Source organism: Xylocopa sonorina, chromosome 11, assembly GCF_050948175.1.
Source record: "Xylocopa sonorina isolate GNS202 chromosome 11, iyXylSono1_principal, whole genome shotgun sequence".
Classification (NCBI taxonomy): Eukaryota; Metazoa; Arthropoda; class Insecta; order Hymenoptera; family Apidae; genus Xylocopa; species Xylocopa sonorina.
In genome coordinates, this window is record NC_135203.1 from 9,129,179 (window position 1) to 9,152,581 (window position 23,403).

A 23,403-nucleotide genomic window follows, 5' to 3' on the forward strand; every position below is an offset into this window, starting at 1 on the left:
ATTTTTTTTTTATATATTTGTATTTGAAATTTATAATTTATGAAATTCTAACGATAGAAGATTTAGTAACGTTACGCAAAATAGATAAATTATAATAAAATTATAAACGCAAGCACAATAAAACCATAAACTTTCCTTTTAAAAATACATTGTTAATATTCTACTTTTAGTTACTACTTGCATTCTTGGATGTGTTATAATCTGCTTTAAGATTATAAAAATAATCGGGTTGAATAGTTAGTTTGATTATAATTACCAACTGGGCACAGTTAATTATAGTGAAAGGAACGTTATGCATTTGATTTACCCTACAATTTTCAGAGGACAACGATCCCATTCACTTTTACCTTTTGTCGCCATATTGATTTGTTTTAAAGGGATATCGAAAAAAACAGACGACGTCCTAAAAGTTGATATACTGACTGAAAAGATAGCGTTTATTGAAGTTTTTAATATATAGCAATTCGTTTTCATTAACTAAACACATAAAATATAAAAGAAACATTCTTAAAATATCTCAACAAACGATTAATAACACCAGTCTGTTAGAACTGGTAGGGCCTTTACAAATAAGTAGTGTAACGCGCGGATGTGTGATCACGAGAAGTGTGTAGGATGTTATTCACTAATACGGTAGAATGACGTTCAATTACGACAATAATTGAGAGAATTCTAGCATTGTAGTCTTGGAATCGACAAGGGGCAGTGCCCGTCTAAAACGAATCTAACCTTAAACAACATTAGAACGAGACATGGGTAAGCAAAAATATTTGTAACAATCTTTTTTTACGTATGTAAGGTAGAAGGGAGAAAGCATTCCCTTCGAATAGAGGAACTGTCTTGGTAACGGTTCAATACCGCGAAAAATTGTGTACGATACTGCCCGTAATCTTATCTGTAATATACACGAAAAGATTACTGATTCATCGTATCAATCATCGCTTCATACCTCATTCAAACGGATGTTGAAGTAGACCGTAATTGTAAAACATGAGAAATCGTCAGGACACAAGTGATAGTTTACCGTTACGCAGACGGTTTGACTATAATAATAGTGTAGATAGATTTTCTGAAAGACATTTTCATGGGCTTGATTATGATACTCGAAGTTGTTGTAAGTTTTTTTCTTTTTTTTTTTAATTTACAAAAATGACCAAATTTTGGTAATTCTTCGTTATAATCTAATACAACAAGTTTTATCTATGCATTGTAAAAAATTAGTACAACATTCGAAATATTTGCAGGGAATATGTGCAACGATTGCATGGCTAGAGTGCCATACGCCACTCTTATTGCAACGATAATGTGTTGCTTGGGTGTAGGCATATTCTGTGGTACGATGTACAGAGGGGTTACATTAGGTTCTTTAATGATGGATCAGGTAAGCCACTATTTCTATTCAGTTTATATTTGCCACACTTACTAATATCCGTATATTACTCAGGTGTTTCATTTAAGACTTGGATGGTTAGAAGCGGTCCAATTGACGTTTGCAACAATTGGTGCTAGTATGGCAGCTTTGGGTTTTATGATATTATGTGTTGGTTGCCTGGCAACTGGGGCTACAAGACATAAAGTATATAGGGCCTGGAGATCTAGAGTTGGAGGACGTATTTCTTGTGCTGTTGTACGTAATTTTAATGTAACAAGCACTGTAATGGCACAGCATATATTTATAAAAAAATGTTTCATATTTTTTTAGTTCATGACAATCACTTATATATTGCAATTAGTTTGGCTTTTGATATTTGCATTCTTGGTTATAATTACTTGGATTTTCACTATATTCTGGGGTTTATGCAGCAATCCCCATGTTCAGGCTCTTGATCAATGCATTGATTTTACTCAATTCAGTAAGTTATTCTTTGTTTAGCAACTTTTCTTGTAATCAATTGTTTAAATACATTTTTATAATCAATTAACACAGAAATAATACATCTTGAATATTTTATCTCTTGTAGGTTTCATGTTTCCTAATAATACAAGAATAGACGACATGAAAGTATGTGGGCCACAAGAAGTGAAACTATTTTGTAAAGATTTTGTTGAAAAGGCAGAAGTTATGTTTATCTTAGCAACGGTAGCTGCAATGTTGGTTGTATTAAGTCTTATACATTATTTAATGTGTTTGTCCGCTAACTACGCGCATATCAGGGATCATGAAAAGTTTCAAGAATTGCAAGAGCTTCAATACCTACAAGATGCAGGAGATCCGGACTCTCCTCAATCTGGTATGGGAACTTTAAGTTCGCATCGTGGCAAAGACAGATTCTAGGATACGGCCCGCGAGATCTTCGCGATGAACCCTCTATAATTCCCAATACTTTATTCGTACAGTATTGGAGATTTCCACTCTACAAGAATTGATAACCATTCGATGTCATTCTTCTCTATGTACCTAAACTCAGTATTCTACTAATTGATTAATGTTACAGTAGTCTACTGACCGAGGATCTTGCGGGAACACTTTATGCCGTCCATTTTCAGCGATTGACTTGTAAGCATTTATTTTTTCTTTTTAATGTTACGAATCAATTAGATGACGATTAGAGGTAGGTAAAATTTCATCTTTCGTAGCATTTATTCGTTCGACTATTGTTCGATTTCGATATAGCGGTAGCGTATAAGACCATACGAAAACATTCCATATTTCGTATATGTTCGATGATGAAAAGTATTTTATTTCAAATGAAAGATGAATATGCGTGAGATATAAGCGCACAGAGTATATACTTCTTAAATAACTTGGTATACAGAGTGTATCATTTTCATTTATACATGCAGTTATCTCCTGAACAACTCGTTAATTAATATTTCGTGGGAAACTTACTCTATTTCGATGATGAGCCGAATAAAGAACAAAAATATATATATATAAAATTATATTCTCTTCGAAACGCTTTCATAAATGATGAATATTTGAGAATATAATTACATGCATTAATTTAAATGAGACACCCTCTATAAAGAAACATCTCTGTTGCGCGCTACAATTATTAGGTATTTTCATTTCGTTTAATGTTGTCTTTATATTGTATAAGACTGTTTATTAACACAAACTGTATTACTAAGTTCTATTTCATATAATTTTTGCAAAGACTTTTTTATACCTCTTTAAAATAAAATACGAAAACTTACTACAAGTTGCTATTGAAAAATTTTAATTATACTGGAGGAATAGATTTGTAAATAACTCACTTTTCCAGTTTTTTAATTACATTATAATAAAAGAAATAATTATGTTTTCTTCCATTATGAATGAATAAGTATTATAACTTAAATCTGCTAATGTTGTAGAATTAGTGGAAAAATCAAATTGTATTATCAAATGTTAATAAGATAGTAGAAAGTTAGTCTAAAATTGTAGTCTGTGCACAATACTCAACTGTGCCAAATCTTATACAGTTTAAACGGTAAAAAAATGATTACATACGTATATATGTTATTGCTGAGAGAGACAGAGTTTAAGAGTAAATATATCTACTTAAAATAGCAAGTTCAACTTGCAATAATTTCGTACTTGCTCAAATTATTTAATAATAATTCGAAATTTTGTTAATCGCGCAATACATTTCACAAAAAATTCTCGTACAATGTTACGCACATGCGGTAAGTACATATCAAACTGGAGATTGCATTTTATTTACCAGAAGTTTGCAAAAAATAAGGTTTATATATGTATATAAGTTGACATACTAATTACATAAAAAAGAAATTAATTTATTGTTATTTTTGCCCTACATTTTTATTTCCAAACATTTGTATATTTCTGTAAGGATAAATAAAAAATACCTTCTATTCAACATGTATGTTTAATATTTAAAAGTAGTCTAAAAGTTATCTCAGACACTGGCTGCTTTATTATAATATTGATTGATAAATTTAATTTTTTTTTCCTTTTAATATGTACAGTTAATTACAATTTGTACAAGGTTACAAATCAATATGCGTTAATCGTCGTCAAATTGGAGATCCAATTCCAGATCAAGAGCGCTTACTTCTTGGAAAGTATTGATGAACGTGTACCGCGAAAATATCATGTACAACTTTCGGAACCAAACATATTGAGATTTGTGTGCAGTCATAGCCTTCTATAAAGATAATTCCTTCGTGTTAGTAAATGCAAGTGAAATCGGCGTTGTTTCTTTTGCGGATATTATACATGTGCAATAGCTGCACACTTACTTTTATAATTTTTCTTTGTTCATATGTCACTAAATACCAATATGAAGCAGATAACAAGCTAATTGGTAAATCTAGAAGTTGTACATATTTTCTAATTATATTCACAGATTCTAGAACATACAGTTTACAATCTGTAAAAAGATTGAGTTACTTAGGACTCTGTTAATGTTGATTCAGTATTGTAGTAAATGATACTAACAATGTGGTACTTTTTTTTCTATGCATAATGCCGCTATGGCAAAGTATAGGGAGATATGATTCTTGTGTCTGCTTATGCCATGCTTATCAAATGTTACAACTGCATTGATTTTGTAACTCTCTACATGTTGTAAAATACATTCAGCCACTACCTCTGTTGGCCATTGTACATTTTGATCATCAGGTAACTCTGTACTCCTATACATGCATTTATTGAACTAAGATAGAAGATTAAAAGGGTAAAATATGTCCGTATTCAAATGATATTAATAATTAATTATCTTCTAAATTAAACAAATGAAATAATTCCTTACATTACTATAGTTACATTATCTTCTGGAATTCCTAATATTTTTGTACAATCCCATAACTCTTCCTTCCTTCTCTTATCTCCGCCTGAAAGAATAAGTAGACATGTTCCAATTCTCAAGAGATGTTTCTATCAGAATAATCAGCAGCATACCATCGCTAAGACAGAGGAGATAAATCTTGCTAGACTTCGCTCTTGCAGCCCAATACACCAGTGGACCAAAAAACATGACCTCATCGTCAGGATGAGCTGTGACTAACAATATTCTGGCAGGTGAACCTGGAAGCTGCCACGCTGCGTGGCTAACTCTCTTCAAGATTGAATAAAGGAAAATGCAAACGCAAAGATACGCGGTGACAGCGATTAGCAACTGCCATGAAATCTCATTGATGTAAAACCACCACCAACAAATTATTTCGTTAACTTGCACGCTAAAGTATTCTCTAATGAAATTGAGATCTATCATTTTGAATAGCGATGTATACGAACTATTGTCACTTACGATTATTACGGTCCTGTCATATTTCCGGAAGAGCGAGCTGTCCCGTTTAAATTCGGGATAAAATTTCTTTTATTTAAAGGGCATTGGAAGGTTATATTATACACAAACGAGATAATAGGATTGAGCGCCATACTCCCCGACAACACAACGTTGTCACAGTAAAAGCACTGTGATGTCACATGCGCCGCGTTACATCACTTCCATAACCATCTACGTCCGCATTCGTCGATGGTTGTGGTATGTTTCATTGTATTTCATTGTACATTTTACTAGTTTTATGTAATTTCTTGTATATTTCAGTAGTTTTATTGTAATTTCTTGTATATCTCGCGATTTAGAGGTAAGAGAGAGAAAGATACTATAAGAAAGAGTGAGATAAAGATGATAAAGGATAAAATATACAATAAATTACAATAAAACTATTAAAATATATATTCCCCTATTGAAATATACAAAATTACTGAATGAACGGCATTGGCAGGCGATATCAGCAGTGCAAGAGCACCGCGTGTGCCTGTGGCGTAAATTACGGAACCTGGGAGTGCCACCGTGATACTCTGGTGCTTTTTGAAGTGTTGTGTGATTTGCGGTGTTGTCTGTGTAATGTGCAATTATAATATGTATTGTAAATTAATTATAAGAATAGTTTATATCAATGTAAGTTATAAGAAGGTTCCAATAAATATTCATTACTGTTAATTATGCGTTCAATTTTTTAATGACCTATCCACCTATCCTGAAATGACTAACTGAAGAATACCTCCTCGCACATCATATTCTCCTGATACAAAGTCCGAAAATCGGGTTTTCGTTAGAAAAATCACTGAAACTTGGCAATTCCTGGAAAATGACGTCACTTCCAAGAATCGCTGGAATTCCAGGAATTCTCAATGACGTCATTTCCAAGAAGTGGCACTTTAAGGATACCTCCTATGACGTCATGTTCTCCTGGTACATTGCCGATTTTTCGAACAAAATCTTGAAAATCCGACTTTGTATCAGGAGAACATAACATATGAGGAGGTATCCGAATAGTGCCACTTCTTGGAAATGACGTCATCGAGAATTCCAGGAATTTCGGCGATTCCTGGTAGTGATGTCATTTTCCCAGAAGTGGCACGCATACCTCCTCACTACTTATGTTCTCCTGATACAAAGTCGGATTTTCAAGATTTTGTTCGAAAAATCGGCAATGTATCAGGAGAACATGACGTCATAGGAGGTATCCGAATAGTGCCACTTCTTGGAAATGACGTCATCGAGAATTCCTGGAATTTCGGCGATTCTTGGAAGTGACGTCATTTTCCTAGAAGTGGCACGCATACCTCTTCACTACTTATGTTCTCCTGATACATTGCCGATTTTTCGACCGAAAATCTGAAAATCCGACTTTGTATCAGGAGAATATAAGTGGTGAGGAGGTATGCGCGCCACTTCCAGGAAAATGACGTCACTTCCAAGAATCGCCGAAATTCCAGGAATTCTCGATGACGTCATTTCCAAGAAGTGGCACTATTCGGATACCTCCTCATATGTTATGTTCTCCTGTTACAAAGTCGGATTTTCAAGATTTTGGTCGAAAAATCGGCAATGTATCAGGAGAACATGACGTCATAGGGGGTATGCGCGCCACTTCCAGGAAAATGACGTCACTTCCAAGAATCGCCGAAATTCCAGGAATTCTCGATGACGTCATTTCCAAGAAGTGGCACTATTCGTATACCTCCTCATATGTTATGTTCTCCTGTTACAAAGTCGGATTTTCGAGATTTTGTTCGAAAAATCGGCAATGTATCAGGAGAACATGACGTCATAGGAGGTATCCTTAAAGTGCCACTTCTTGGAAATGACGTCATCGAGAATTCCTGGAATTCCAGCGATTCTTGGAAGTGACGTCATTTTCCAGGAATTGCCAAGTTTCAGTGATTTTTCTAACGAAAACCCGATTTTCGGACTTTGTATCAGGAGAATATGATGTGCGAGGAGGTATCCGTAAAGAGCGCGGGAAATTCAAATTTCAGTATTTTCAATTTAATTATGAACAGGCCCGTTTTTACGAGTTTTTTCTCGTTTAAGGACTAGGATTGGTCACAATAGGATTGTTGGAGCAGGTTAATAATGTTTAAACAATTGTTTAACAATGATAAAACGTTTATTGTAACTGGGAACAACGTACAGACCACAGAAATGTTCTTACAAGCTAATTGTTGTAAATTATTTATGTATAATACAGCTTACATTAATACTTTATGTAAATTTACATTAATGATAATGTAGAGTGTAATAATTTGATGAGAAGCTGTACTCATTACTTCAAGCATGCCGATTTCTTCTTGCAATTGTTGCACAAGTGTACTGGTAATCCATTCTTGCGCAATCTTGGTTTTCCTTCTTGCGGAAGTTATCAGCAAGAAGTATAATTGAAGATCCTGAGGACAATCAACAAGAATTTTAGAGTACTACTGATTAAATAAAGAATTTCCTTAATTTTCATTGGATAGAGAGTGTCATATAAATTATATCTCCCGCTTCAGAGGTAAAAGAGAGAGAGAAAGATATATAAGAAAGCTATAAGAAAGAATGAGACAGATGAAGCTCACTCTTCTCGAGAACTGTTGGCGCCATCTCTGTAAAAAGTGCTCAAACTGGTCGCACATAATTATCGACAGCAACAAAGCACAAAGTACTGAAACTAATGCCAGAACAGTTTCAGCGCTCCTCCAAGAGATGGGGCTAGTAGTTCTTGAGTAGTTTACTTCGCTGTCGATAATTATGTGCGACCAGTTTGAGCACTTTTTACAGAGATAGTGTCGGGGGTTTTGAAGTAGGGTCGGTAACATCCATTTCACTCTTTCTTATAGCTCTTTTATATATCTTTCTCTCGCTTACCTCTAAACCGGGAAATGTAAAAGAAATTACAATAAAACTATTGAAATATACAATTAATTATAATAAAACTAGTGAAATACAATAAATTACGTTAATAAGGGCACGTAGGCAAACTGAAGGGTGCTCGATAACTCGGAATTTGTGCGAAATGTCCCCTATATCCGAGCAGGGTGATCTTTACCTGAGCGAATGATTATACGTTGCCATGCTCGCGCCCTTTTCTGCCTTTCGGAGGACCCTTCTCGGATAATTTCGCTATTTACAGGATTAATGCTCGTGCTATGAACAATACGCAGAGAGAGATGGGTTTTCGATAGATCGACGGGACAGCTGCCATAGACACACGCCGCTAAGCCGCTTACGTCGATTCCTGAAACATTTTTGCGCTTTTTCGGAAATATCGATCCCTAATCCGATGGGTTTACAGAATTATCGGTAATTTCCTCCGAATGAAATGATAATTGATTCGAGGGGGGACGTTGTCGATGGCACCCCTCGCAGAGAATGTCGCGTGTTGAGACGGTTGCGTGCGAACATCGCGCGTTACCATTGAAAATCTCGTAGGCAGTCGAGGTTGCGTTACGATTATTGCAACGTATCCGTACCATCGACCTGCAACCCGTTTACGGGGGTATCTCGAACCGTTACGAAGGGAAGTAACGAACGCGAAGGACGCGACGCCCGTTTCTGCAAACGTTTCCACTTGGATCGGCGTTCGAAATAGCCGCGGGACAAGCCTAATTCTAAGTTATGTCGAAGGTATCGTGCGAGATTACAAGTTACAAATGAGGCTCATATATCGAGGGATTATATCCCGTTTGATGTAGAATTGAAAGGAGGACCGCAGGCCTGATCAAATAAGGCGGATGGTAATAGGCGGGCTGTAGCCGCGAACAGTCTGTCAATAGAGGCGAACTCGAAACACTGTATCCGCGTTTTGATACGTGTGAATACGTGAAAACGGTGGCACATGCCCTGCGAAACCGATCGCATAATTCACGTTAATGCCATTTCGCGGAATGATCCATCGGTGATCGTTTTGGCCGGCCGCCATCAAAGTTCCGTCGTCGCTCGTCGGCTATTGTGCCCACTTTTCGTTTCTAACTGAAACTATCGCCGGGCACAATAGCTCTCCCGATTGCGTGACGTGCCACGAATCGTACGTTTCTGTCAAGCAACGAGAGAAACGAATATTGTTTACGCGATTCGGATTTGTTCCACGGAATCGGCAACGAGCAATTAAGAATTCGTTCGAGCGCAGACCGCGACGAGTCGTTATCGAGGATTGTTACTCGTCCGGGGTTGATAACGATGTAACTTAACGCGCAACGCGCGATTAATTCGAGACTAACGCCGTGCAGACGTTTAATTAAACGAGTTGTAATTAAGGCCTCGAACGAACGCCGCTCTGGGAGGATACTTATCGATTTATCTTTATCGGTATTATGCGGATCTCGTCCGGAGACTTGGTCGTCCGTTGGCTGGACGCGCGGTAAATGCAAGCGGAAGAAATTAATTAGTGGAAGATAGCCCCAGCGATCTGCTAAGCTTCAGGCGATCTCGTACCGGATGGAAAGCGCGAAGGGAATTCCTTCTGGGCGAAATTACACGGTTCACTTTGGTCGAACAATGCAGCGAATGCGATAACGTTGAAAGCAAATCGAACAGCGCGCATTGGAGTGCGATTGGACACCGATCGGATGGTCATTTGCACCGTTTACTTTGCTCTCAATTCTATCGAACGGACGACCAAAGTGAGCCACCGCGGTAATACGTTAACAACGATGGTTGTTACCATTTTTCGCGAATTCGTAAACGTAGTTAACGCTTTTATTTGATCCTTCTCGATCCAACTCCAACGGTGGATCTGAAAGCTTCGTTCTACACAGCTGGTTTCTTTTCGTATCGAAGGAACGTTTACGGATTGCCACGCGATGCGAGCCAATGCACGGCACGATGCGATGCCCTTCGAAATCGAGCGAAAAAGATCCAATAGTTGGCCGTAGTTTTTCACGGACGGCGTTATTTTAGACCCGCTTTGTGACCAATTTATCGGTTCTGTCCACAGGGACGTCGCAAACGTTCCGGATAACGCTGCACGATCTGAAATCAATTTGCAGCCAGCAACGAACGTAGAACAAACACTTTACGTGCGCGCACAGCGTGCGTCGGATGCGTATACTTTTGCGTTCGCAGAATCGTGAGAATAAATTGCTTCGATCGGACGCATACGTTCGCCATCCAAGTTCTCCTACGGCGGGACATAATTTATCGGGAGGCAGACATCGCGTAACTAACGCGGCATAACTAAAGACGGGCCCTACCGGCACTCGACTCCACTCGGAACACAATATCGAAATGCTTTCGCTGGAACGGTGCCTCTTCAGCGTGTCGTTCGAGTTTGCGTTGGTAAAAGGGGGCTCGAACAGTGTCAACGTTATACGAGCGATTCGATCCGCGTTTACGACACCAGGGAGAGACGTTAAGTAGCATCCTCGTCCTCTCTTTCTCTCTGCAATCGTGTAGCCTGCTGTTTTCGACATCGAAACGTCCGCGGAATTGCTCGAACGGGTATGAAAATTAAAAGCTGCTCGAAAACAACCGGGCTCCGGCTATGATTTAAGCGAATTTGATAGTCCTTCACAGCATTTGTCTCGTTTCGCACATTTCTTCGACGACGGACGTTCTTCCTACGCCGAGAATGGATCGAGGATTAGTTCTCCTCGCGGACTACTCCATTATTTATCCCCGGTGCACGTCTCGCGACTAGTTTTTCAAGCGGATAACTCTTCGTCGTCCCACGGGGTAAATATAATAAATATCAAGCGAGCGGACGATATCGGAGTTGTGTCATTGCTGGATTCCGTGTGCATTTGATTCTCGTAATTCAATAGTACGTAAAACGATATTCCGGAGGTGGCAATTATTGGAACGCTGAATGGACGGAAAACTGCAGTTTATTGCATGGGCTTTATGAATGAAATACGAAACGGTATTTCGATTCGACTTCATTATTCTCAGCCGTGGAACGACGGTAAGAGAGGAGCGAGCTGCGTATAAACGAGGGAAGGAAATAAAAATGGCGGTGGAGCTACCGGATTCGTTCCATTTTTCCTGCGAACGAGTCCTATTACCTGCTCTTCGAGAGCTCCGCTTTAAGCCGGCACGTAGCTTCATAATTCTCGGCAAGATTTATGTCAGAACGAGGTATTCAATTTTTACGACTTTCCGTTAGCTCGTCGCCGCGGTGGTACAGCTCAGCGACGCGTCCTTCCGCCTTGAAGATCGTCGCGACGGGAGCAGGAAAGAACGAAGCAAGAATTAGTCCAAGCCGTTGCGAAGTTTCCGCGACGGTGGTTTCTCGGACGGCAACCAGTGAAATTAAATTTCCGTTTCTGTTTCAGAAACGGAAAACCGGCCAAGTTATCCCTTTTGTTATCGATTTTCTCGCCTCCAGGCGATACTCCAGCGCTTCGACTTCCCCGCGGTGGAATTGGTCCAATAAAAAGTACGTCGATTTAACGATGTCCTCGATGTCTCGCTACCTAGCGGTAGATTTATAGCGAAGCAATTTTACAGTGGTGGACGAACGCCTTCTATTAGTTGCTAAAGGGGGAGAGAGGTTCGCGAATCGATTATTTCTCGCATCTCGAGAGCGTTTCTTGTATCGCGGAAGGGTTCGAAATCCCATGGATCTCGTAAATTCTTGATGTAATTATCGCGAGTACGCGCGAACTTCATATTAAGCTCGTTCGCGATAGATCGGGGGAAAAACGGGCTTGATTAGTGTCGCCTCGTAAATTACGAGGATTGATCCTAATAACGGGGACCGTTCGAGTGCGTCTAATGGCACGATTCGAGTATGAATCACAGAGTCGTCGCGCGTTCGAACGTTTTGTACCAGGCTTAAAATGTTCTTGCCGTTGGTTGAATGCGACCACGGACCATTGCCCGTTCAATGGGACACGCGTTTCTTTTACTGGAACCGCCGCGAACGTGTCGTACCTGTTTTTGTGGAAACCACCGCAGAGAAAGAGAGAGAGAGAGAGAGAGAGAGAGAGAGAGAGAGAGAGAGAGAGAGAGAGAGAGGGGAAGAATGTCCATTGGTCGACAGTTAATCGAGCGACTGGAGGTGTTGGTTAGAACGAGCAAGAATGAACGCAGGAAAAAATCACTGTCTCGTTTGAAAGGACGATGGAGAGGGGGCGGGGTGGAGGGAAGGAAGGACGAATATTTCCTGACACCTGGTTCCACGTTTGCCTGTACGCGACGCGGTTTCATCGGGTCGGAAAATTGCCGTAAAATTGCCGCAAAAAGCGATATTTTATTCCATTCAGAGGCACGATTTACCAACCGCGTTCGTCAGATTTTTGGGGATGTTTATGGGATTTTATGGACTCGTGTCTCCCTTGTTCGAGGAGGGAGGAGTCTACGGGTGAACGCGACTCGTATGCACCTGGTTGCATCTATGGTGATAACAACAATACTCCTGTACATATATGTTTGAGCTTTCTGTTTTTTTTTTTTTTTTTGCGAGGAATTGCAATCGGTACGGTTCAATATCGAATACTTTCCAGTCGGTTCGGCATCGATCTCGTCGTGTTTGATAAAGCGTATTATTTCGAGAACAATGCATCCGTAGCTGAAGTGACGCTACAGGCAACGCGAGCACTCCGTGAAAAAAATACCCGTACGCCTCTCGATTCTCTGTGCTGCGCGTACGCGAATAAACATCCAACGAATTGCTATCTTATCCAACATCATCGAAGATATTGTTCTCGGTCGGATTTCGACAAGGAGTTAGAAGAAAATAGGGATCCCAATAAGATTGGGGATGGTTTTACGAACATCGCTCGTTCCCCTTGACCTTGCACAGGTAACAAGATAAAGGTTCGAAGAGAAGTTCGAAGTTCTTGGACGAGTAATTGCACGAGTGTACCACTTGGTCGCAACCTTCCAGCCAATAAACTTCGTTTTATCGTCCCTCCGTTCGTCGTACGATCGACTACTGTTCCACGGGGTGGAATCAATTACGAGAAGTTTCAATCTAACGACACTAATTCCTAACCATGGACCGTGTACCTAATCCAGTTTGCTCGTTCGTCGCGACGCTCGTTCAGCCGGGGATTTCGCGTTTTCGCGGCACGTCCGCGATTCGAAAAAACGCGGCATTGTCCGGTTCGCGATGAACGCGAGGCCTCGCGCTATTCCCGATGGTATTAATCACGAGATTGACACGGTTCGACAATGCGCCAGTTAGCGCGACGACGTCAGCGTTCATCAGCCGGTGTCTTCAGGAATTATTGTTCCGGCACGCGTTTATTATGCGGCACGTGATCGGAAGCGTGCTCCCGCGGCACGCACCCAAACGAAGTTACATCGCAATCTATCGTTCATTGTGTGCCCCGTAGAAAGCCACCGAGCGAGACTTCGTTTTAACTCGGACTCGTAGAGAGATTCTGTCAGTTTACTCTGCGAAAAAGTGTACTTTATGATTAAGTAGGTTCTTCGATGCACCGGGAGCAACCAGGCGTCACGGGGTTAAATTCTCGAACGCCCTTCCTCCAGGCACCCTGATGAATTTCTAAAACGTTTCACGATCAACGGTACGCAGGGAAATTACAAACGGGAAGAATGGCTCCCGTATCGCTTTGTCATCGGTAGTTCATTTCTCGCGGTTGTTACTTTAGGGCGAGGGAAAATGGCCGCCTTCCCGGGAGCAACCCGTTGCATCGATCGAATCAGCAACCGCTTTTCTTTTTAAAATCTCCTCTCTCGTACGTGCAGCTTGTATAACTTTCGCCAGAATATCCCTCTGAACTACATCGTTTCGCGAATTACCTTCGACAGAGGGTCCCCGTTGTCGATGCAATCCGATTGTCGCCGGGCGAAATGGATTTTTTAATTTTATTTGGTCCGGCGCAGGGTTGTTCCGCGAAATGTTAATACCTCGACAGAGACAACAGGCGAAAAACGAACGCGTCCACGTCGGATATTTCTTTTTTATTTATAACGGAAAATTGTATTCGTTTTTTCGCCACAGGGCGCACGTGCGTTCTCCGGTAACTGCCCACGGCCGACCCCGTGTGACAGCAGCAACGATATTTTAATCTGTAATTTACCGAAGCGCGAACGCGCAGGTTCCGCGACGACATACATGCATAACAGTCTGCCATTGAAGTTCCGAGTTCGCGATTTCCGTTCGTGTCGTCGTTGCATTTAAAACAGAATCCTCTTTAAACCGTGGAAATGCTTTTGACCGTTTGTAATCCATTCTTCCGCGCCGATTACCCCGTAAAGAGTCCGCTAAAACTCGACGTTTGTCCTTCATTTTTACCACTTGGCCATACGTATTTATTTCACCGATATTTTCACGTTAAACGAACGTGAATTCCACGGTTTACACAATCTCATATCCAGCGGCCTCGTGAAACGTCGTCGATCGAGGAAAGCTCGCGGTTCGTATGGACGACGCACGTACCGTACACGTTGGACGTTGAGAAGATCCTCTTATAAATTGTTCTCCCGGTTATAAGCGTTGCCACCGCTCTGGCAGTGAAATGCGCTTAGCGTGCCTTTATCCGAGATCGAAAAGGTACACTCTGTTAAACTCTGACGGGGCTCTCCGGTCATTAGGTCTCATGATACTCTCACCGCCGTTCGAGGAGATGATGAAGCGAACAAGAGGAGATCGTGGCTGATTCAGGGTGCTCAGCAAACCATGAGGTATCCATGAACCGTTCGAGAAAATCCGGTAGCTGACCGCGTTACTTCTCGTGGAGGCTTCTCTCCACGGCGCGTGTCAAAACACGAGTACCAAGCCGGAAACAACGGTAAGAACGTCGAGCACCACGCAACAAGAGCAAGAACGAAGAGGGTGGATAGAGACCGCGTAACCTAGCGAAATTATCGAATAATCCACGCTAGGATGATCACCTCGATTCAGGGACGCTCGTTGTTGCCGACAATGGCGGTCGAAACAATAGCCTCGCCGACAAAAAGGTCATCGATGCACGCTTACGGCGAATTCAGCCTCGACGCGAGGGTGTCCGTGTCGCAGATCGGGACCATTCTGTGTTAATCAGCTAGATTCGTCGTTAGAATTTCGACGACGTCCTCGATCCGCTCGTAAAAAAGAGTTCGACAGCGTGAGAGAAGTTCTTCGCCAGAAAAGTCATAAAAGAAAGATTCACGGTTACTGGTTGGATCAGTTTTACTCGAGGATAATCTGCGAGAGGCGAGCATTAAGCTTTTTCCTTATTTTCTTCGGAAAGAGTCAGCCCCTTCTACTCGATCGTGGACCGTGAGTTAACTTATCGAGTTGGCGGACTGTCGAGTTAGAGGAAAGTTCGGGACGGCAAGTATCATCTAAGTACGTGGTGCACGGTTCGATCCTTCGAGTGTTGTCGCCGGAGTAGGCGGATGTCGAACGGGTTTCGTGGTCCGTCGGGTAAACTTTTTCTCATTGCGGCCAGCCGAGTTGATAGCGAAATTCAACCTGGTCCAGTAGCTACTTGATTTCGAACGGGAGTAATGGAAATTCGATTTGCTCGAGTTTGCTCGTAATCCGCGTCTCCATTATCGAAGGAAAGGTACGCACGGAGTATCTGCGTTTAATCAAATCCATCTGCCCGCGCGCTCGAAAGGGTTTCGAACGTGAGATCGTCCATCGAACTGATATCGAAAATAGACGAAAATTGTCGCAAGCGATGTCTCGTGCAGATACGATTCCATCCGTGAGCAACAAAGAAGGGGGTAAAGAGACGTATAAAGGATTTTCGCCAAAACTTCGCCCTCACGACTATAGACGAATCATTTGGTTCGGATGGCAGCAAAAGGAAAGATCCGAAATCGTATTTGCCATTCCCATGATTATTTGGCCGTGCTCGGCACCGTTTCATTCTACGTACCTTCCACTCTCCCTCGCCACCCCCTTTTTTTTTCCTTCATCAGGCTCTTTTATAAATGACCAATAACGTGGGTTGAGTCGAGGATGAATGGGATGCTCCTTTAGGATCCTGCATTCTGCCCTAAGAATGCACTTTTCTGCCGGGTGAAATGAGCCGAGCTAATTTCGGATCCTTGCCTCGAGATCGAACGCAGACCGGCGGAACGAAACGGCTCGGGGTGGAATAATGGCTGGGAGGAAAAAAAAAGGAGTAAGTTTACGGAAGACGACGTCGATCTCGCGATTCCCTTTCATACACGTCGAAACCGGGAAACCTCGATCTTCGATCGCCACGAATCACCCCATGTACTCCCTTTGCCTCGTGTATATCCGTTTGAACGAAGGCAGCGAGGCTTCCTCGAGCACAATCGAGATTCGTCTGCCTCTTTGGCGGACTGGTACCAAAGCGTCATTGGCTACCTGTTGTCATTGCGTCACGCTTTATCGCGTCCATCTCGAGGGATTTTCGGTTCGATTCGTACGATCTCCGATCGCTGGTTCGCCAGAATCGGCATGAAACGAACCACGATAAATGTACATCGGGGTGTTTTACCGGGGATTCCGATCAATTTGGTGGCCGGAGCAACCGGTGAGAATGCAAAGTAGTTTCAAGAGGGATCGCATCGATCACTAAAGTTATCGCGCTGGTGGGGGGTTTAAGAAGTTGAAATCAAATCTATCTCCGATGTCGATAGCGGAAAACCTTGGCACCCTTCCAGTTGCCGATGTACTTGATCACTCGCGAGGGAAAACGGAGGATTCGGGATTTTTTATCGGGACCATTCGTCACGGTAAGCGGAAGGGTTATTTTGTAGATAAACGCGGAACAACTGCAATTTATCAGCAAATAGTTGTAATAAAAGTACAACAGTGGAGTACGAGTTCCATCGAAGTTGCTGGATGGCCCTGGATCCTGACAAATGAGTGCCATAAGCGCCTTTTCGAACAGATATTTCATACTTATGAGAAGAAAGGCCCACCCAACGAACAACCTCGATGGAAACTTTTTACAAATTTTAATCGAATCGGGTTTTCAATCTACCCACTGTTTTCTATAACCTGATTCCGAAGAGAAGCTAGACTCATCGTTGACGCCAAGGTGGTCTGGATTATGCGCCAAGAAACAAAGATCTGGCAACTCTTAATATCGACGAAGAGGAATTCATAATTCCGGACTTTAATGTCACTCGGCATAGATCCAAGTTTTTATTTCGAGATTAGACCGGGGAGGAGCGAAATTCTGTGTACACTCGTAATTACAGAGCGTCCACGTTTGCTCGCCATTTCGAGATACGAAGGTAAAGAGTTGGCTGGAATTTTAGAACTCGATTCTGCGGACTACAGAATCTCCTCTCCAAAGATCTCCTTTTAATTTACGTGGTAGTTGTGAAATAAACATTCAACTCGCTAACTGGGTCAAGTATTATAAAAAAAAAAAAATAATTAAGAAAATTGCTGAGAAGTTTCAGCTGCTGATATCTGTGAAGCGCTACGAAGTTTATAAGTGTAATATTAACACAAGACTGGTAAGAAGTAACGTTGGAAGTTCTTTGGTTCACCTTCAGTAGGTGTATCGATATTGTGTGTCGTTACTTTGGACGAAAGTTCAACTCTTCATCGAACTATGCCGAGAACTTTCAAGTGAGATTACCCGGCATGATCGAATGAGGAAAATTGAATATCCCCTTCCTGCGCGGTATTTTTGGCAACAGACATAGGCGAAACTTGAACGAAGAGGCGTTCCCGAAATTTGGGTCTAGGTTGTACAAAGGAGATGAGGGAACGTTACCTAGAAAACGCGATACCGCGTTGCTGATACTCTTCCTGAAATTCTATCCAACGACAGGAGCTCGGATTAGCCCTTCAAATTCATTTCTTACCAATTTCGTACGTCTTGAAATTAATATCTACTTCCCAACGAGGACCACAGTCGACTAGGTTGGTCTTCAACCAAAATACAAGGCTATTCATCTCCTTTATCTCCCTCTCGACGGAACACGAAGCCGAATCGGGCCTGTCCCCGAATTTCTTTGAGACGGGACACGCCCCAAATAAAAAGGCCAGCCAATGGGGTGGCTCAAGGAGGGGTTGCGCGTGAAATTAAAATATCCTTCTGCCGTAATGACTCGAGGTACTCTGGTAACAACGCACGTGAACGCTACGCACGGTCCTGTGTGTAACTTTGTTTGCTATACGCGGTGCGCGAAGGGTGGCGCGGTCCCAACCCCTCGCGGAGGGTACGGGCAACCCTTCGAATCAGCCGGACATATGTTGAAAGAGAGAGAGATGCGCATTGTATTATTCAGGAACGGCTCGTGAGATAACGTTACTCTGATTTTTAATACGAGTGCCGGGGCAGGATGCACGCTCCTCCTTGCGCTGCCTTGGTAACATCGTAATGGGATTAGTCGCGTTATTAGGGGTTTAAAATCACGGCTATGTTTTCTCTGATCTTTCCGCATGCTCCGTGGTGGTATTACAGCGGGTTTAATTCGTTTATCCCGGTGCCACCAGTGCTTGTAACCCGTCGTAAGTGCTTGGGTTAGAGTGACTATCTTAATTAAACAAAGTAGAATCGAAAGTTTTCGGATATGTTGTTCAAGTATCGAAGATTCTTAATTTTTTGTTACGATGAGATGTGGGATTGTTACGATCTGTAATTTGTACGACGACGATACGATCTGGGAGGTGACAATTCGTACGAACCTATAAACGAAGCAGGTGCCAAGGTTTGAAACCGTTCGCACGATAACGTGCTGTGAGTGACGAAGTGAAAATTGAGAACGGTCATTCGTAAGGGCGTCTCGACGTTAAATATTAATTTTCCGCTCCGCGAGCAACGCGGGTGCCATGCATGACACGCTCGATAAAGCATCCGCAAGTAATCAAGAAATTACTTCGTGGCTTTTTCAGCAAGTACCTACAGCTAGCCACATTTGGGACGGTACACACGAAATTAAAGCGGTCATTAGCAAAGAACCGTTGCCTGAACACGACACGGTTCGTTGTTCGTTTCCTTCCTCAATGAACGGACGATTAAGAGTGTCGAATCGCAAGCGGAAATAATGGAGCTTAAATTTATGGGTAATTCTAGAATCGTAGGTGTATTTGGTGGAAGCATGCGAATTGGGTTGACACGGAGATTAATTTCGCGCGTTACGCAAGCACGGAATCGACGAATTGTTCGTGAATCGCGTCTTTCGAGAACGATGACCAAAAACGATGACCAGAACGCGCTTTGAAGTTCGTCGTGTCCGTTAGATTTTACGGAATAAGCTTTGCTAATTACAAGCAAATATTTATCCATTTGGGATTCTGAACGTTCTGTGGCGAGCGGGAACTATTTATGTATCGAAACAGTTTCACGGTATCCTCGTGTTCGAGATCGCGGAACTGTGCTGTCTAATTTTTAAATATAATTCCCGGTAGTAGCACGTGCATCTAGGTCGTCAAAGGATGGTGGAAATTCTCGTTTTATGCGTCGAGTCTATAAAATCGGGAACGTACGCGATCATTGAACGACAGAAGATTCCCTGAGAATGCAAATCGTTTGATAGAGAAATGAGAACGTAGATTCACGTAGATTCGTGATTCGATTTGGATCTTTCGAGTTATTGAATATCGATGCGGCCAGAAACGAAGTTACCACTCAAAAGAGCTCGGTTCGTTTTATGGAAGGGCCGACGGTATAAATCGTCAACTACTAAGAACCATAACCACGTTTCCCAGCTAATTATCTCTGCGTTTTAATAGAGTCCCTTTAACGAAATTGTTTCTCAAACATTTTCATTCTATTCCTCTCTTACAAAAAAGAAGAACCTTCGTGGAACTTGTTCCGAATATCTTTTTCCATTCGCGTGAAATCTCTTTCAATTTTCCGTTTCCGGAAATCACTAATGACACTTTCCTTAACCGCGCGCTGGTTACCTGTACCGTCTCCTCCCATCAGCTTATCTTGATTGCCCGCGCAGATTCTTGAACACGTTCCGCAAGAATCTCGGTGATAATCGACGACGAGAACCATGTAGAAGAGCACTCAGCGAACCTTGGCTCATTTGAGGAAAAATTCTGAGGAAAAATCCTTCGAGTATTTCTCTCCTTTCAATTTTACTTATCTTCTTTAATTGAAATTAAAGTAAACAAGGAACCGCTTAAACAGTTCACGAGAAATTAAAGAATCGCGCGCCGGACTCACGCGGAGAGGAATAGCCACGATATATTCTGTAGTCAGCAAACGTATTCAGCAGACCCGGCGGTCGTTTCCGCCAATTTAAAATCATACTTCAAAATCATCGCGAGGAACGAATGCAGCCGGGAATAATGAGGAGACATCGTAGGGGTTGGAGCCAATAATAGCGGGAAGATGGGTACGGAGGTAGTATAAAGTTTCCGGACATATTAGCCACCCGTCGAATTAGCGTTGCGAGAAAATGCCCTACTCAGTGTCGATCCCAGGGGAGGCGAGACGCTTGGTCCCCGTGCGCGTTTAGGGTGAACTGAAAGGGGGGCACCCTCAAGAAAGGGCGGGGCCCTGTACAAAAGGGGCCCCGAAAGAAACCAACCCCTGGGTGGAGTTAGCACCCCGTATATATATGCTTGCCACGGTGGTCCTTTGGGGTGCAGAGCACGTTGTACCATTGAACAGTGAGGATCTCGTATCGAAAGTCTCTGCGCCGTTTACCGCCACCGAGCGTCCGCTCGAGTATCCCGTGGAGACGGAAGGATCGTCGTCGAGGGCTGGTGACGGCCACGGAGACGCTCGAGGGAAACGTTTGGACGACCAACGGATGAAATTCGGTGAACCGATGGGAAATTGTGCGAGACGACGCTTCAGTGGCCGCAGGATTGTTTAGTGGTTCGAGTCGAGTGTTGTTCAATCCGATCGAACAGGATCGGGCGAGTTGAACGGAACGCGTGCGGAAGATAAACATGTCGCGAAGTTTCCTCGTGGACTCGTTGATCGGCAACAATTCGCCACCGGCGTACCCGTTGCCTTATTACGGCAACCAATTGCCCAGCTACATGTTCAACTTCTTCAATCTGGGACTGGGTTATCAACCAATCAGGCCGGTACCAAGGCCACCGGCGATGCCAGTTCCGGTACCAATTAGCCCGCCCACCTTGGCAAGCTTGCCCACGATGCCTGGCCAGAGTCCTCCATCACCTTTAAACACTTCCACCAGTAGACTCTCCGGTAAATACCGCCCTTCAACCGTGCTCCGTGAAACAGAACTTGACGTGAATATCTTTTAAGTACGTTGTGCCTAGTTTCACGTAAACGTTTATTGCATTTTGTTTTAGATATTTCAGCACCGAGCGAGTCACCGTCGCGAAACAGTACTCCGACCCCGCCACCGAAATCTCCGAACTCCATCGGCAACAGCTCGAAGAGGATTCGTACCGCGTTCACGAGTACTCAATTGTTGGAACTGGAACGCGAATTTGCATCGAACATGTACTTATCGCGACTGAGGAGGATCGAGATCGCCACGAATCTAAGATTATCCGAGAAGCAAGTGAAAATTTGGTTCCAGAACCGCAGGGTGAAGTACAAGAAGGAGGATCTGCCATCGGGGCAAACGCAGAAGTGTTGCTGTTTGAGGACCTGCGGGAAGAGGAAGGAAGGGTGCGGTGACGAGTCCGCCAGCCGAAAATGCGAACAGGACGAAGAGAAACCGATGAGGGACGAGAAAACGGAAATGGCTGACAAGACTGTCGATGTTGTCGGCCAGGAGGATTCGTCGAATTCCATAGCGGATCGTTTCGAGCAATCGATCCCGTCGTTGCCCGTGACAGGGAACCCGCAGCGGATTTTACAGGAAACGGAAGAGAAATTAAATGTTCCTAGGGTCAGCTCGATGGTCGACCGTTCTGGTTACGAGAGGGACGTCCACAATTTGCCGAAAGGGTTGAAGAGGAGCATGGTCGACGCGGTGGAGGAAATTGAAGATAAAAGGAGACGGATCGATGGGTCGTCCGTTTATCAGAACACGATTCAGGGTACCGTCGTCGGCCCCCTGTTTCGAAGCATGGGATGCACCAAGCATACCGTGGAAAGAATCGTCAATTCGTAGAGAATAAAGTGCAGGACGGAATTCCGTTTACAGCGGAGAACGATTTTTCAAGATTACGTTTCGCTTGGGTTCTTCTGTTTCATTCCGCGTACGACTGACGTTTCTGTAAATACGTATGATGCAGACGAGTCTTGTAAATACTGTATATATATATTTTTATACGAACCGTATGGAAAGCGATAGCACACGCTCTGTATATTCTTGCTATAATTTTAAGGGGAATAAAATGGACCATTGAAATTTATCGTGTATTCATTTGCTACAACTCCACTTTGAATATCTTCGCTCCGGAATATTCCACGGAATGTATTGCTATTATTTTCCGTGACGATAAATACCTCGTTCGCATCGCTGGTAGCATTTTTGCCTCCCTGGAATTATTAAAGGGTCCGCCGATAGCGATGCAGCTTAATCGGAATTTGTTCAACGTAAATGACAATTTGGCAATTTAATACTATATCGCTGCCAACGATCTCTCTGGTACATTTCTACGGGGATTTAATTAATTCCATTTGATACGTTAACGAAAATTACAAGTTAAACGGCTAGAGGGACGGATAAATATTTCACTATCTACGTTGCACACAAAGTCTCCTCGGACCAATTTCGCGATGCAATTCGGTGTACGATCCCGTCGTTGTTCCACACGGATCACTGATACAGTTACGGCTATTGATTTCCCTGCGAGCCACTGTCGAGACTTGCATAAAAACATCGCATTACGTCGTTCGAATTATTTAACCGTAAAGGTAGGATTCAGGCGAATCAACGTTACCTTTATCTATCGAGGTCGTAGTCGGTACGGATTAATTTATCGACGACACAAATCTTCGCGGACAAAAACTCTCATCTTTCTCCTCGTGTGAAATATCATACAACCCCCTATCGAAGAGTCATCGACCATCGCGAACAAATTTCGAATAAACAAATTTCTATGTCGCGTCACGAATAGCAATGTCGTAAAATTCATCCGTAGAATAGTCGCGCGTCTATCGTGGATTAGCATAAATAAACACTGTACAAGCGTCCAGCGACCATTAATTCCCCGGAAGCGTTACGAATGCAAAGAGGCGCCATTTAACTCGGCTGGGTTATCACGTTGTGTCCAGCATCCGGTGAAACAATTTTCCGACCGCCAGGCCGCAATAAAAGGGATTAAATACGACGAAGATGGAGAGCCCGGTACCGAGGGTAGAAGAGGAGGAACGGCAGAAGGCTGGAAGGATCTCGAAAGCCGGAGTCGCGGTGACCGCGGCGTGGCCATTGTCGGCGAGAAATCGGCCGTGATGCCGTAAAT

The 23,403-nt window shown here is 42.8% G+C and overlaps 3 protein-coding genes across 8 annotated transcripts; 2 read left to right on the plus strand and 1 right to left on the minus strand.

Moving 5' to 3' along the window:
• Window positions 1–365: 365 nt before the first annotated feature.
• Window positions 366–2,807, plus strand: M6 (neuronal membrane glycoprotein M6). 2 transcript variants are annotated; one of them, XM_076903848.1, is made up of 5 exons: window positions 366–756; window positions 1,245–1,381; window positions 1,445–1,627; window positions 1,703–1,853; window positions 1,962–2,807. In XM_076903848.1, the coding sequence occupies exons 1-5, from the start codon at window positions 753–755 to the stop codon at window positions 2,273–2,275; spliced, it is 789 nt and encodes a 262-aa protein (XP_076759963.1). In that variant the 5' UTR covers window positions 366–752; the 3' UTR covers window positions 2,276–2,807. The 2 variants fall into 2 exon arrangements, with proteins under 2 accessions (XP_076759963.1, XP_076759961.1); XM_076903846.1 differs by lacking the exon at window positions 366–756 and adding an exon at window positions 856–1,114.
• A 1,030-nt stretch (window positions 2,808–3,837) lies between these two features.
• Pig-l (phosphatidylinositol glycan anchor biosynthesis class L) lies at window positions 3,838–5,329 on the minus strand. 5 transcript variants are annotated; one of them, XM_076903852.1, is made up of 6 exons: window positions 5,196–5,329; window positions 4,847–4,987; window positions 4,698–4,779; window positions 4,385–4,581; window positions 4,186–4,316; window positions 3,838–4,091 (listed from the first exon to the last, which is right to left on the minus strand). In XM_076903852.1, exons 2-6 carry the CDS (start codon window positions 4,920–4,922, stop codon window positions 3,951–3,953), a joined length of 627 nt encoding a protein of 208 aa, XP_076759967.1. In that variant the 5' UTR covers window positions 4,923–4,987; window positions 5,196–5,329; the 3' UTR covers window positions 3,838–3,950. The 5 variants fall into 5 exon arrangements, with proteins under 5 accessions (XP_076759967.1, XP_076759966.1, XP_076759965.1 ...); XM_076903851.1 differs by having other exon boundaries at window positions 4,847–5,001; XM_076903850.1 differs by having other exon boundaries at window positions 4,847–5,124.
• A 15,632-nt stretch (window positions 5,330–20,961) lies between these two features.
• On the plus strand, window positions 20,962–22,106 carry LOC143429308 (uncharacterized). The gene is made up of 2 exons (XM_076904843.1): window positions 20,962–21,226; window positions 21,334–22,106. Exons 1-2 carry the CDS (start codon window positions 20,962–20,964, stop codon window positions 22,104–22,106), a joined length of 1,038 nt encoding a protein of 345 aa, XP_076760958.1.
• The last annotated feature ends 1,297 nt before the right edge of the window (window positions 22,107–23,403 follow it).

Excerpts from the sequence above, each read along its gene's own strand:
- M6 (XM_076903846.1), top strand. The coding sequence starts at position 991 with ATGAGAAATCGTCAGGACACAAGTGATAGTTTACCGTTACGCAGACGG. Across the intron at positions 1,628-1,702 it reads GACGTATTTCTTGTGCTGTT|TTCATGACAATCACTTATAT; the intron begins GTACGTAATTTT and ends ATATTTTTTTAG. Across the intron at positions 1,854-1,961 it reads CATTGATTTTACTCAATTCA|GTTTCATGTTTCCTAATAAT; the intron begins GTAAGTTATTCT and ends TATCTCTTGTAG.
- LOC143429308 (XM_076904843.1), top strand. The coding sequence starts at position 20,962 with ATGTCGCGAAGTTTCCTCGTGGACTCGTTGATCGGCAACAATTCGCCA. Across the intron at positions 21,227-21,333 it reads TTCCACCAGTAGACTCTCCG|ATATTTCAGCACCGAGCGAG; the intron begins GTAAATACCGCC and ends ATTTTGTTTTAG.
- Pig-l (XM_076903849.1), bottom strand. The coding sequence starts at position 5,159 with ATGATAGATCTCAATTTCATTAGAGAATACTTTAGCGTGCAAGTTAAC. Across the intron at positions 4,582-4,697 it reads GATAATGTAACTATAGTAAT|GAGTACAGAGTTACCTGATG; the intron begins GTAAGGAATTAT and ends ATGCATGTATAG. Across the intron at positions 4,092-4,185 it reads AACAAAGAAAAATTATAAAA|AAGGCTATGACTGCACACAA; the intron begins GTAAGTGTGCAG and ends TTATCTTTATAG.